The sequence below is a fragment of the Candida metapsilosis genome (assembly GCF_017655625.1).
Source record: "Candida metapsilosis strain BP57 chromosome Unknown scaffold7, whole genome shotgun sequence".
Lineage (NCBI taxonomy): Eukaryota > Fungi > Ascomycota > Pichiomycetes > Serinales > Debaryomycetaceae > Lodderomyces > Lodderomyces metapsilosis.
This window is the reverse complement of record NW_027138165.1, coordinates 1016673-1030491: the sequence shown is the minus strand read 5'-3', so window position 1 is coordinate 1030491 and position 13819 is coordinate 1016673. Positions and strand designations below refer to the sequence as shown.

General features: G+C 37.7%; 8 protein-coding genes across 8 annotated transcripts; 5 read left to right on the top strand and 3 right to left on the bottom strand. All coding sequences in view use genetic code 12, as the record gives it.

Annotated features, from left to right (window-relative positions):
- Window positions 1-252: 252 nt before the first annotated feature.
- RPL82 (60S ribosomal protein eL8) lies at window positions 253-1032 on the top strand (the record flags this gene model as incomplete). The annotated part of the gene is made up of 1 exon (XM_067694159.1): window positions 253-1032. One exon carries the CDS (start codon window positions 253-255, stop codon window positions 1030-1032), a length of 780 nt encoding a protein of 259 aa, XP_067546507.1.
- A 160-nt stretch (window positions 1033-1192) lies between these two features.
- Window positions 1193-1732, top strand: RPL29 (60S ribosomal protein eL29; the record flags this gene model as incomplete). The annotated part of the gene is made up of 2 exons (XM_067694158.1): window positions 1193-1213; window positions 1547-1732. The coding sequence occupies 2 exons, from the start codon at window positions 1193-1195 to the stop codon at window positions 1730-1732; spliced, it is 207 nt and encodes a 68-aa protein (XP_067546506.1).
- A 575-nt stretch (window positions 1733-2307) lies between these two features.
- I9W82_005022 (uncharacterized protein) lies at window positions 2308-3259 on the top strand (the record flags this gene model as incomplete). The annotated part of the gene is made up of 2 exons (XM_067694157.1): window positions 2308-2414; window positions 2464-3259. 2 exons carry the CDS (start codon window positions 2308-2310, stop codon window positions 3257-3259), a joined length of 903 nt encoding a protein of 300 aa, XP_067546505.1.
- A 97-nt stretch (window positions 3260-3356) lies between these two features.
- RPL2 (60S ribosomal protein uL2) lies at window positions 3357-4274 on the bottom strand (the record flags this gene model as incomplete). The annotated part of the gene is made up of 2 exons (XM_067694156.1): window positions 3357-4117; window positions 4271-4274. 2 exons carry the CDS (start codon window positions 4272-4274, stop codon window positions 3357-3359), a joined length of 765 nt encoding a protein of 254 aa, XP_067546504.1.
- Window positions 4275-4868: 594 nt separating this feature from the next.
- PET127 (Pet127p) lies at window positions 4869-7058 on the top strand (the record flags this gene model as incomplete). The annotated part of the gene is made up of 1 exon (XM_067694155.1): window positions 4869-7058. One exon carries the CDS (start codon window positions 4869-4871, stop codon window positions 7056-7058), a length of 2190 nt encoding a protein of 729 aa, XP_067546503.1.
- Window positions 7059-7072: 14 nt separating this feature from the next.
- PEX6 (AAA family ATPase peroxin 6) lies at window positions 7073-10438 on the bottom strand (the record flags this gene model as incomplete). Its single annotated transcript, XM_067694153.1, has 1 exon — window positions 7073-10438. One exon carries the CDS (start codon window positions 10436-10438, stop codon window positions 7073-7075), a length of 3366 nt encoding a protein of 1121 aa, XP_067546502.1.
- A 1200-nt stretch (window positions 10439-11638) lies between these two features.
- I9W82_005018 (60S ribosomal protein eL31) lies at window positions 11639-12349 on the bottom strand (the record flags this gene model as incomplete). The annotated part of the gene is made up of 2 exons (XM_067694152.1): window positions 11639-11923; window positions 12296-12349. 2 exons carry the CDS (start codon window positions 12347-12349, stop codon window positions 11639-11641), a joined length of 339 nt encoding a protein of 112 aa, XP_067546501.1.
- Window positions 12350-13170: 821 nt separating this feature from the next.
- Window positions 13171-13770, top strand: I9W82_005017 (uncharacterized protein; the record flags this gene model as incomplete). Its single annotated transcript, XM_067694151.1, has 1 exon — window positions 13171-13770. One exon carries the CDS (start codon window positions 13171-13173, stop codon window positions 13768-13770), a length of 600 nt encoding a protein of 199 aa, XP_067546500.1.
- Window positions 13771-13819: the final 49 nt, after the last annotated feature.

Here is a 13819-nt window from a genome sequence, read left to right as displayed (position 1 = left end):
TTCACTTTTATCATCATTATCAAAAGTATACTTATATAATGGTATGTTAATTGCTGGAACAACATCTCCTCCTCGTCACATTTATCGCTTTACGCGTTTGTGCATCGTGGAGTGATGGTAAGTTTCCCCTGACATCGCTTCTTGATGCACAGGCTGAGTATCAGTTTAATGATACTGTAGAGTAAAAGTGGACAAAAAGGATCTGTTTGTTGAGATTAAGTTTGAGAACACCTTTTTATTAACTTTTATTCAATGACACAGCCTTCCTCAAAGAAAGTTGCTCCAGCTCCATTCGCAGCCAAATCTAGCAAATCTACCACCGTCAAGAATCCTTTGCTCGAGTCTTCACCAAAGAATTTTGGTATTGGACAATCGATACAGCCAAAGAGAAATTTGTCTAGATTTGTTAAATGGCCAGAATACGTTAGATTGCAAAGACAAAAGAAGATCTTGTCTTTGAGATTGAAAGTTCCACCTTCAATTGCACAATTCAACTACACCCTCGACAAAAATACAGCTACACAAGCATTCAAGTTGTTCAACAAGTACAGACCAGAAACTGCTGCTGAAAAGAAGGAAAGATTGACTAAAGAGGCTGCTGCTGTTGCTGAAGGTAAATCCGCTAAGGACGCTTCACCAAAGCCAGTTGTTGTCAAATATGGTTTGAACCATGTTGTATCTCTTATCGAAAACAAGAAGGCTAAATTGGTTCTTATTGCCAATGACGTTGACCCAATTGAATTGGTAGTATTCTTACCAGCTTTATGTAAGAAGATGGGTGTCCCATACGCCATCGTCAAGGGTAAGGCTAGATTAGGAACTTTGGTTCACAAAAAGACTTCATCAGTTGCTGCTTTGACTGAAGTTTCTTCAGCTGATGAAGGTGAATTATCAAAATTGATTTCAACTATTGATGCCAACTACTTGCAAAAATACGATGAGAATAAGAAACATTGGGGTGGTGGTATAATGGGTTCAAAAGCTAACGATAAATTAGCCAAGAAAGCCAAGGCTGCTGCTTCTGCCGCTTAAGCTAGTAGAGTATTAATCAGATTAAATAGATAATTCGAGAAATGCCTGGTTTGAAAGAACTCCGTAATACAATGTAAGTTCCAATTCACCTCTCGAAATATGGCACACTTAACTGAACTCTTTGGTTACACCGAACAACGTCACCTACCAACATAGTCTAATGATACCTCTTGAAATGGATGTAGGGCCATAGCCCTATCCCAAATACGGAAAATTTGTGCGGCGCGCACGCAAAGTTTCCCATGCTCTACCATTCTAATGTTAGGACGAAAAATTATTTACTACTCAGTCCTGTTTTCCAGACAATCAAACTAATAGACAACAAAGGTATGTTCAACTGTTGATTTAGATCCATCAATCGCTTTTGAATGAATGCAAGGAGCGAAACAGCGTAGGGGCTTTGCTTTTCGCAGTCCCTTTGCTAGAGGAGCCAGTTGTGAGGCAATTTTCATCTCACTCATTAAAAGCAGAACAGATGGGATCCCAAAGGAATACAATTACTAACAAACAATAGATGGCTAAAAGTAAGAACCATACCAACCATAACCAAAACAAGAAGGCTCACAAGAATGGTATCAAGAAGCCAAAGACCTACAAGTACCCATCATTGAAAGGTGTTGATGCTAAATTCAGAAGAAACCACAGATATGCTTTGCACGGTACTGCTAAAGCCTTGGCTAAAGCTAGAGCTGCTAACTAGGTTCAATAGTTTTTGAATAAAGGAATTTTTTTGAAGTTATAATGAGTTATTAAGGGCTAGCTAGAGAGTTGTTTACGAAACTAATGTGATGGCTTATAGTGAAGCCATTGTATTATTTGTGAAGGGCAAATGTAGGATCATGAAGGCTGTGAATTGTTTCCTTTTCATAATCTCCTCAGATTCGTGGATATCTTGAACTATTTAATACTTCTTTTATACTCTCTGTAATAATCGTAAATGTTCTTTTTGATGGTGAACTTTTTGACTATTGTCGACCATACTCTAATGTCAAATCTACTTTTTGTTGGTTTAGCTGATGCCTGTAGTGAAATTGGCTGTTCAAGCAGAGCTTCCAAGTCAATAACCGTGCAATTATCGACGTATTTATCAATTATATTACCAAACTCTCTTTGTTAGTAGACATAAAAATACTATCAAATCATTCAATAAAGCTTCTGGAAACTGGTCAAGAGTAAATGTAAACGTGTGGTGTTTTTCAGTAAACAATTAGAGCTACTCACATTTTTTTATTTTTGCAACCAAGCTTCCACCATCTTTTTACCACACCACCAAAAATGCCATCAGAACACCAGCCCATTGGCCCTTTCCGTGTATATCTTAAAAATCTTCATTACCTTGTCAATGAAGAGGATTTATATGCATTGTTTGAAAAATATGATCCGTAAGTTTCTACATTGATACACCAAATGAATCACATTAACAAAATATAGTGTAAGCATTTTAGTCCCAACTTATACCGTCAAGTTCAACAAATCTGGAAAACGCAAGTCATTCTGCTGTGCCTATGTTGAATTAAGATCTCCTGAGCAAGTTGAATTAGCAGTGAAGGAATTTGATGGAATTGTCTACCATGAGAAGAAGCTTATTGCAAAACCATTCACTCCATACCTGCCAAGCCACAGATCCTGGTTGGGTAGTAAATCACCTCGTATTCAAAGTGAAGGGGTTAATGCTCAGAATGAGCTATCGATTGCCCAAACTGGAGAACCAGATGTTCCAAATGATGAAGGAAATGAAAATGACCAACTATCGATCAAAAGCAAAATCTTGATCCAAGCTCGAGGTGAGTTCACACTGGTTGCAGTCGAAACATTCTTAAAAGATTACAAACCTACTGATGTCTACATTTGTAAGAGTAAAAAGTCGATTCTAGATCCATTGACACTTACAGGGCCATACTACAGTGCAGTTGCAACAGTAGATTCGTCAACCAAATCATTGGATCAGATTATAAAATCATTGAAAACAAAGAAGTTGATGGGAAAACGTGTAAAGATGAAGCCAGCTACGCAAGAAAATGCCAAGCAGATTGAAAAATCAGCCATTAGTTACGATTCTCGAGAGCCAAGTATTGAAGGTCATGTGGCAAGTTTGAATACCGAAAATGAGCAAGCTTCATCATCAGCTGTTCACATGGATTTGGATTCACCAGATCCAACTTCGATGATAGTCAGTCCTGGTCTGACCCTTAGCTCCAACTTCAACGCGCGAATCAATTCTCCATAGAATCGCTCATTCCTACTCTTTGCTAGTTATTTAACTCTTTTAGATATGTATTATGAAAAGAAAAAACCCCAAAAACTATTTAAATTGTACAAGTAAACTAATCAGCGGTTTTTTGAGTACCACGTAACAAACCAGTTCTTCTGGCAGCAATCAAACCTGCCTTTTGACCTGAAACGGCACCTCTTGAGATAGTAGAAGCTTTACCAATATGTTGATGGTTACCACCACCATGAGGGTGATCAACTGGGTTCATAGCAACACCTCTGGTCTTTGGCCATGAGTTTCTCTTGACCTTGTATTTGTGGAAGGCTCTACCAGCTTTCAATAATGGTTTATCAATTCTACCACCACCAGCAACAACACCAATAACACCTCTGGCATCTGAGGAGATGATCTTCTTAGAACCAGATGGCAACTTTACTCTAGTCTTGTTTTCATCTGGGTTGTGTCCGATAATGATAACGTAGTTACCTGAAGTTCTACCCAATGCACCTCTGTCTCCGACTTTTTCTTCAACATTTGAAACAATGGTACCTTCTGGACATGATCCCAATGGCAAGATGTTACCAACGTTCAATGAAGCCTTCTTACCGGCATAGATAAATTGACCAGTGTAGACACCTTCGTTGGCAATGAAAGTTTCTTCTCTCAACTTGTATCTGTATGGGTCACGGAAAGCAACCTTGGCCAATGGGGCACCTCTACCTGGATCGTGGATGATTTGTTTGACAACACCACGGATGTATCCATGACGTTCAGCATAATCCAAGGTTCTCAATTTGGCGGCACCTTTTCTCAATCTGGTGTGAGAGGTGAAGATGGAACCAGCACCCTTTCTTTGGTTACGAATAACTCTACCTGTAAAATGGTGTTAGTATTGGCTAATGAAAATTGTATACATCTTGGTTACACGGTTTCTGCTCTGTTAAACACCGCACTTCCACTCTTGTGCTGATGCGTGAATGATCTCCATCGTGAACTCAACGTATTCCATATGATAGTATGACATACCCATTGTTTAGTGATTTGGTTTTGGTTTAAGTGTTCTGGAAAGGACCTTCGATTATTTTTTTAGGTGAGATTTTTTTTCACTGGTTAGAGAGGCACTTTCCCGCACTATGGCATCTACTGTCACTGTTTTTTTTCTTCTCATTATAAGAGCACTCTCTTACTTTGTGTCACCAATAGGTCTAGGGCTTAACCCTAATCATGATATGCTACCACATGCTTTTTTTCTATAATCGTCATGATGGTGGCATCTCAGGCTACAGGAGGATATACTCAAATGAACAAGCATCTATTAAGCTTAGCATAATCTACTATGGGGAATCTCTGTTTCACTGCCTCGCATTGAGCTTAAACTAGGCCTTCTTAGGTGTAGCTAAAATTTTATGATGGTGTTGACAGTCTTTTCACGAGCTCAATTCCTTCTTGTGGGAGTACTCTCTGCTGTCAGTTGGGCTGCAGCTCATGTCGTGGTCTGGTGAAGACTGAAGAGCGTGTGGTTGCAAATTGGTATCTCACTTGGTAGCTATGGCGCGTATACTAGACGCGCAAAATTATATCCGAATTATAAAACACTCTCATCGCGACACGGGGTAACAACTACATGAGACAGATAGCGAATACCTGGAGTCATTTTTGTCATCTAAGGTCACTGACTGCTACTTTTGGAAATAGCTGTATTCAATTTACAAGACTTAATCTGAGTGGATCGAATGGAAACCACGCGGAGAACTTAAAGGAGACTAATTCCAATAGCAACAATTCCAAAACCCAGACAGGCAATGGCACATCAGATAAACCAAAGGAAACTCCCACGAAGGTGAAAGCTAGAAAAATCTTGTGCTTCGTCAATGACACCAAAGCATCGAAGAGACTGCAAAAACCTGAGAATCAACAGGGTTCGGAAACTGTTCAATCACACAGCTCAAGTGTCAAGGACTTTGAGCAAGCTTTTGGTGCTATGGATCGTCTTGAGAAACTAAACCCAAAAGGCAGGTCGTCTAAAAGGCGATCAAAAACTAAAGCGTCTTCCTCTGGTGGCAAGCTCGATTGTGAGGTTGGAACAACGCGACTTACGTCAAACGATGCGATTAAGAGGCCATTGAACCAATGCATAGCACCGAAAAAGTCGGATATCCCACAATTAGCTCACAACCTAGATCGAGTTTTGTTTTCACCTGGTGTACATTTCTTGCAAGACCCAAGAACTCGTATTTACAACTTTTCTCCATTTTTAAAGAATGTGATACATTACAAAGATTTCAACTTTGATGCTGCTGGAACTTATACACCAGTGGATAAGCACAGTACATTGATGGAGAATGCTCAGAAGTTTAAAAAGCAATTTTACTCAAGTACATCATCGATGACTTCGATATTGAGTAAATTCTATATGTTGTTAAACAATTACTCACCGTCAAGAGTTGAAAGGTTTGGGGAGATTCCATTCAGTGGTGTAGCTACAAAGCTTCCTAGTTGCACGTTTGTTGAGCCAAAGGGAACATTTACTGAACAAGGCAAAAAGAAGACAATATACTCGCTTCTGGCTGACAAGTCTTGCGACTCAGAAATATTGCTTAGTGCAATGGGTATTTGTATGGAGACATTATTGACAAATCCCGAGGATGAGTTTGTCAAGTATAGAAAAGACAACAAAGAAGATGCACCACCTTCTCCTTCGAATGCCTACAACTACTCGTCGTATGGAAGCTTTTTAATGAGATCCCAATTGGATTGTTTTGACGAAAGACTACCTGGTAATGGTACTTTTGATTTGAAAACTAGAGCATCAACCAATATAAGATATAACTCACGTGATCCTAATGTTGGTGAAACTGATTACCAGATATTTAAATTAAAGGGCCAATACGAAAGCTATGAAAAGGAATTTCGTGACCTTATCAAAACTGGTGCTCTACTTAAATACTTATTCCAAGCAAGAATTGGACAAATGGATGGAATCTTTATTGCATACCACAACATCAATTCAATATTTGGGTTTCAATATTTGCCATTGGAAGAGTTGGACAAATTGTTATACTCGCATGCTGATTTTGGCACCTTGGCTTTAGATTCGAGTGAGGATTCATTAGAGTTGTACTATGACATGGATAAACTACCATCCTTGGTTGGAGAGACTCAATTTAAATTCTCTTTGGAAATGTGGGAAACTTTGTTGAAAGAACACATTATAAAAGATTTTGAAGCCAGTGGTTTAAAAGATACTGCATTCAGGTTGGTTATACAAACTTATAGACGACGCTATGCACGGACTCAACAGTTGAGGGTGTATGCTATCCCTGTTTCAACTAATGAGATTGAACAATTTCAACTGTTTGGTAATCAATTCCCAACTGACTTCAAACAAGATTTAACTGAAAAGCAAAGAATACTAAACACCAAGAAACATGTTGCAGAATTGCAGAAATTTAACACCAAAACAATAAAGGGCAAAAAGCTTTTGTCATATCTAATTTCAATGGAGAAGAGTTATATCGATGAGCAAAAGGCTTCATATTATTCCTTACCAAATCATATACCGAAATCTTGGCGTTTACAATATTCCATCAAACGAATCAAGAAATTGTCACCTGAAGACTTTATACAAGTTTTCGACTTGCCTGTTCAACAGCTAGGTGAACAATTCCTGCTGACAAACAAGTCTAAATCCAACTTTATAAAAAAGCTACAACTGATACATCGAAGGTATGAGAAAATAGGAGCATTAAGAAAAAAACAATGGGAGTTGAAGGAAAACACTGCCAATGTATATAGACCCAAGTACGAATTTTAAAATAAATATTCTACTCAAACTTGTATAGACCCGTTTGTCAATTCTTCTCCATTTGTGAGTTTTGCTTGTGCCTTTTCTTTACCACCTTCGAAATTCTCTCTCACTCTGAGATAATGTTGCAACTCTTCAGCTGAAACTGATGGGTTCAATTCATTTTGGGCCTTGATAAAGTCCTCCATTTTAACCAATACTGTAGTATCTTCTTTAGTAGCTACATTATCAAACCACCACCTAGAATTCACTTCATTTTTACCCTGAGCAATCATATCGGCATTGTAGTTTTTGATCTTTTCATCAACTTCACCAGCCACTCTTGTCATGGCATTCAACATTGAGTCAGAACATAAGGCATAGAAATCAGCACCAGTGTATGTAAATGAACATTTCTCGGCAATCTTTTTCAAGTCAACGCTATCATCCAACTGAAACTTTCTCGTCAATGCTTCCAAAATCTTGGTTTGTTTATCATCGGTGTCGGATATTCCAAGATACAACATTTTATCAAATCTACCAGGTCTCAATAATGCTTCATCTAGCAAATCCGGTCTATTTGTAGCACCAACCACAAACACTCCGTCCCCTCCTTCACTGCTCATACCATCCAATTCTGCCAACAATTGAGAAACAATTCTATCCATAACACCTCCAGAATCACCTTGATTACCCCTTTTTGGAGCTACTGAATCCAACTCATCAAAAAAGATGACACATGGCTTGGCATCTCTTGCTCTTTGGAAAACACGACGCACATTGGCTTCGGACTCACCAATATACATATTCAACAATTCAGGACCTTTGACAGAAAAGAAATTCAAAGAAAAGTTTGTAGCTATGGCTTTTGCCAATAAAGTCTTACCAGTTCCAGGTGGGCCATAAAACAAAATACCACTTCTCTTTTTAAGTCCATTATTGAACAACTCTGGATGTTTCAAAGGCATATCTATAGTATCCAAAATTTCATCCTTGACCAAGTCTAATCCACCAATATCTTCCCACTTGACATTTGGAATACGAGGTGCTCCAATAGAGTCACTAAATTGATTACGAGCCTCATTGATAGCAGCTTCGAAATCTTCTGGAATCCAAGTGATGACACCACCATTCCCGACATTGATCAAGTTCTCTACTGAGATGTTGACATCCTTGGCTAATTTTGTCAATCGTTTAATGGCCAACTTCTTTGATTTTTTGATGATGGATATCAAATCTCGTGGAGTTAACCCAGCAGATTGTAATGCAAGTGTCTTTGAATTAATATCCTTTCTCGTTACAAATGGATATGACGTAAGGTCAGAAGATGGAGTTTTGGATTTTTCATTTGCAATCAAGTATTTGAAAATTTCCAAACGTTCATTCTCAGTTGGTACTGTGAATTCAATGGTGAATTTCAAAATTGATTTCAAGTTATCATTCAACTTGTCGTAATCATTGCAGCTCAAAACAACAACAAGATTGGAATACTTCTCCAAATATTCAGTCAAGGTTTCAATAACTTTTAATGCAAGTGAAGCAAAGATGCTAGAGTTTTGGTCGTTTTCATCAGTTTTCGGCACCAAATTCTCAATGTGCTTCAAGTAAATGACGTGGAATGCTGATTGATTTGGCACATTCGCTATCAATTTATCAATCTTACCACTGAGTAATCCAATTGTTTTCAATTCTTGTCCAGGGTTAATAAAATCAAAACAATCAAGTTCAATCAAATTTAGACCCATATCGACACATGTACTACGAACCAATGTTGTCTTCCCTATGCCCCTACTCATTGACGTCAAAAGTATTGAAGTTCTCAAGTTTATTCTAGATGTCAAGCACGTTTTCAAGATCTTTCTGAATTCCTGTGCATATTTGAAATCAGTGGATGTGGTGTAGTTGAAAATTGGTGGCAAGTTGAGATATTGGTACCAATTAGCTCGTTCATTTTCCGGTAACCTTGAGCTTTCAACTCCTGATGAAACTAGTAAGGTTTTTGTTGGGTCAATGAGAAACTGGTTGGTTCCACATTCATTTGTACCTTTAATATCAGTAACTTTAAACCAAGCTACCGCATCTGGATTACCCTCCGGGATCACTTCCAAATTCTGGTCACCATTCTCGTCGTTATTATCTTCATTTGAATTATCAAACATTACTTTTGCCAAGACAGTATCAATAACCACTGGGAAATAATCTCCTTCTTTTACGCATTTCAATTGATTACTAAGAATCGTTTTCAAGCTTGAGAAGAAACTCTGTTGAAAAGTCTTGTCCATGGTGATTTGTGAACTGACTCTTGAAATTGTTGCAGATTCAGCAACCGGAAGGAGTGCGTTCAATGAATCACCTTTTACTGGTTCAATTGTGACTCTTGAATCCGTATCGAGCTGCAAATTTATTAACAAGATAGGCGATACATAAACACTTCCGGTTGGGAAGGAAGACTGAGGTTCAGTAAAACTGAAAATTCTCACAATAACAGACTCCTTTGCCGTATTGATTTTGACTAAATCACCATTGAATACAGGAAATCCTAGTTTGGTAAAGTCTGAGTTGTTGATGAATACAGAAAGTTCCTTATCCTCTTTACGCCATGGTTCTGGAGGACGCTCAAAGTTCATTTTTCCAAACAATGGTTGAACACTAAATTTAGTTGCATTACTTGGCTTTACTTGAGTCTCAAATTGCAAGTCTGAAGACAAATAGCTAGATAAATCAATGTCACAATCCACATCGTCAGCAACTTCGGCACGCACCTTTGCAGCAACACTACCGGCATCATTCTGGTTGATCAAAACAAAATTGGTATCGAGATCAACTTTTCCCTGAGCTACTGGTTCGCATAAATTGGCCCTTCCATTAATCAAACGAATCGTATCTCCTTCGTTCACCACATTTCCATTCCCAACTAGGAATTGAAGTACAAACAACTGTTTGATTGCTTGTTGGGTCTTATCCTTCAACAAATGATAGATGTCATTTGGTACAGAGACAAAAACTTGTGATAATTTTGGGATACTAGCATCATCAATTGACTTTATTGCAGCCAAATTTAATGTCAACTCGTCGGTATTGAAGCGTGCCATGTTGGAGCTATTGATGAAAGCAATCGACTTTTTGAGTCTGCGCAGAACTCTACTCACTTTAAGTATTTGGAACTTATCGAAATAGTCTGGAGCTCCTAATAACTTGACTAGTATAAAGCTGTTCTCGGGTATATATGTATCATACTCAAGGCTCTCACCTGCTATGCCAGGAAATATCTCAGCAAATATATCGTTGGATATCTCGACAACATCAAACTCATTTCTCAGTGAATCACTAATGATAGTGACGTTTGCCACTGTTGATACCGATTCAAATGGCTGTTGGTCAGCTTGTATAGCATTTGACACTGATGGCATAATGAAATCCCTTGACCTCAGTCACTGTTGTTCTTTTTCTTGAAAGGTGGGGAAAATCTTTAAATTTTGAATGTTCAACTCACATTCGATGGTTAATTTTTATTATTCCGCTGGATATTCTGAAAAATCGCTTTGTGGGGAAGAGCTACCACTTGTGAAAAAAAATGGGCTCTCAAACATCTTTTTGAAAAGAGGAGGAATTGAAAAGAGGGAAACTGTGAGTATGAGGTTGTGCTTGTATGGTGTATCACAGATGATGGCTTATAATTGGTTCAATGGCTGTTTTAGTAGCATGGAATAGTGAGATGTAGTTTGAGAGATGCATTTAGCAGTCTGAAGAACCCGTTATTCAACCAACGTACAATTTTAAATGAGAGTTTCTGTCGTATATTTGTATTTCTATGAGTAAATCGATGTTCGTAACCCACTCTGAGACAGTTTTGGCTCATTTGCAGTCAATCTTCTACTGAATACTCCAATGTATCGCTACCAAATTGTGTTCATACTGAAAATTCAAAGAGAATGAGAAAAAAAAAAAAAAATTGAACTCATCTACATCACTTCTTAAGATCATTCTTCAGTACAATCACTCAACAAACAGTATGTTTTAACCTCCCTTCAATCGATTGAAGTATCTTTTCCCACTTCCATTCTATTCCCAAATGAAACAAGAAACAACTCCGAACATGATGATAACTTTTTTTTTTTCAAATTTTTCATACCAATGAAGAGCTTACCTAAACCTGGTCCCCATTATTTATAATGTTTTCCATCGTTTTGATGGAAATTGGGACCGCTTGGCAATGATATGGTATATTATAGTCATAGTTACACTGATTAGCAAGAGTTGATTCTATAGGACATGATGGAAGTGAGATTTACTTTTCTATTCAGTTTTACTAACTTTATTGCAAAAGGTTCTATATTTAGTATATGAAATATACGACAGGTTCTGTTTGAAGATGTTAGTGTAGAGATGTAGTGCTGTTTGCCAGTGTAACTTTGTCAAACTCAAAATCGATGCCAGCTTTTTTGACCTTCCACGAGCTTTATACAAGTAGTACCCTCTGTTACACCACTCAACCATTCCTATTATATGCGTTATATTTTATGTTATTATACAAAACTAGTAAACCCTATTTCTTCTTTCACAACCTGTTCCATAATTTTTCATTGTCTCTCATTCAAGTCAACAAAAATTTACTCTTCATCTTCAACGACAACAGTTTGTAAACCTTTAGTAGAAGGAACAATTACTGGTTCAACATAAGCAAACAATTTTTCTTTAGAGTTTTCTTCATCATTTCTCTTTCTTGAAATTCTCAATCTTACTCTGTGTTCAACACCTTGGACACCTCTCTTCCATAAAGCAACATTCAATTTTGGGTCCAATCTGACATCAGTGGTTCCCATGTGCAAAGTGGCGAATTTTCTGATTTCCTTGACAGCCTTTGGAGCTCTCTTTTTGAAATGAACACCGTGCAACTAAAAAGAAAAAAGAATTGTTAGTATATTTGGTCAATTTGTGAGATGATGCTGAGATAGGAGAATATAGTAGGAACAGAGACTAGGGTATGTCTAGCTCAAGTGATAAACTCTTGATAGTGTGATTGTCAAAGTGAATTATTGACATTTCGATTCCCTGATTTCATGCACACGAGTCCCTCAACTTGATCGCTTTGCAGGCACATCCCGTTTTAAAATACACTCCGTAAACAAAGACAGATGTGCTCGTGTGTGTGCTGTAAAAACGATCAATGTTGTTCTTCTCCATAATCAGTTGGTCTCCTTTTCTCTAATTTCAGATCATCACTCCTTCGAAATCTCTTTCAAAACAAAGTTGAATTTTGAACATACTCTCTTGTGCAAGTTAATGGTGTATTCCCTGGTGACGACGTCTTGTAAAGCCATTGTGGTTGATATTAGATTGACTATGGGTTAGAGTGTTGTAATTAACTGGATTTCTAAAATTTTTTTTTTTTCAAAATGTCTCTCTCACTCACTACTGACTGTATTGAAAAGTGGTACAAAAATTGAACTTAGTTCTCTTCTGGCACTGCATATAAGCAAACATTATTAGCTTACATAATCAAACTTTTAAAATTAGGTCTAAGCCCTAAGATATATTTACTTAACAGTAAAGCAACATACAACAACAACCGACCATAAACCAATCCAAATTGTATAATACATAAACTACCACTAGATATAATTCCTCACTATCTGTAGTCTTATAAACAATAGGCACGAAGAAGTCTCTTGGGCACTCATGCTAACTCCTTGTAGACAACCAAATTGACAATACTAAAATTGTACATATCTAGCCGGAGTCAAAACTATGCAACAGCTCAGTAAATTCAATCGAGGCTCTTCTACAATATGTTCTAATCTGATAGGAAGAAGATTCGGCTGTTGAGAATGCGAGGTGTTGCCAGGTCCACCATTTTTGGTTGCAAATTTTAAAGAAATGGTACATAGATAAGAGAGTTTATAAAGCTACCCCCCATGCCATGTATTAACTAAAGAGATTACTACACCTCCTACAGAATTTCCAACCATTCACCACAACTTATCACGATATAGAAGTTAGTATTACTTAACCGTTTTTGTTCAATTTATTGTACATCTTGCTTATCGCTCCCCACGCGCAAAAATATTAGCCGAGATCAAAATATCACCTCCCCCAAAACTCACTCCTGTATAAGCTCCTACAATTGTCTCCTCATACCAAAATGGCATCATCAAATCCAAATCAATCGGTACCACCAACAGCACCTCCTCCTCCTCCTCCTCCTCCAGATGCAACAAAAGCAACATCATCAACCACAAAGCCAACACCGCACACGAATATCCTCCATCAAGCCAAACAAACCCAACAACAAGACCTAAAACAATCAGCCACCTACATCAAGCAGCTACATACAATAACCAATCTCCTAATATCGTCCAACTCTAATCCTGATCCACTAACTACTAAGAGCAACTTGCTAGATAAAATCACCACCATACATCAACTAAATGATAGTATTGACCATCAATTAAATGATGAAATTAGTCGCAATTTCTATAATATGATGAAGATGAAACGTAAAGTTATGAAGTTGAATCTGAGCTGTATGAGGAAATTCGACTCGATGAATGAAACTGTTCATGTTGCTGATAGGGGTAGTGAGGTAAGTTTAGAGGATGACGTGATTCATGATCAGCAAGCTAGTAATGGTAATGGAAAGAGTGAGGTAGCTAGGCTAAGTTTACAAAAGAGATGCGAATTGATTGATCAAGATTTGAGGATATTGGAACATACATTGAAGTTGATAAATGAACGAAGTTGATCAAATGGTACAAGCTTCTTCTTCTTCTTCTTCAAAGAAATGAATATTT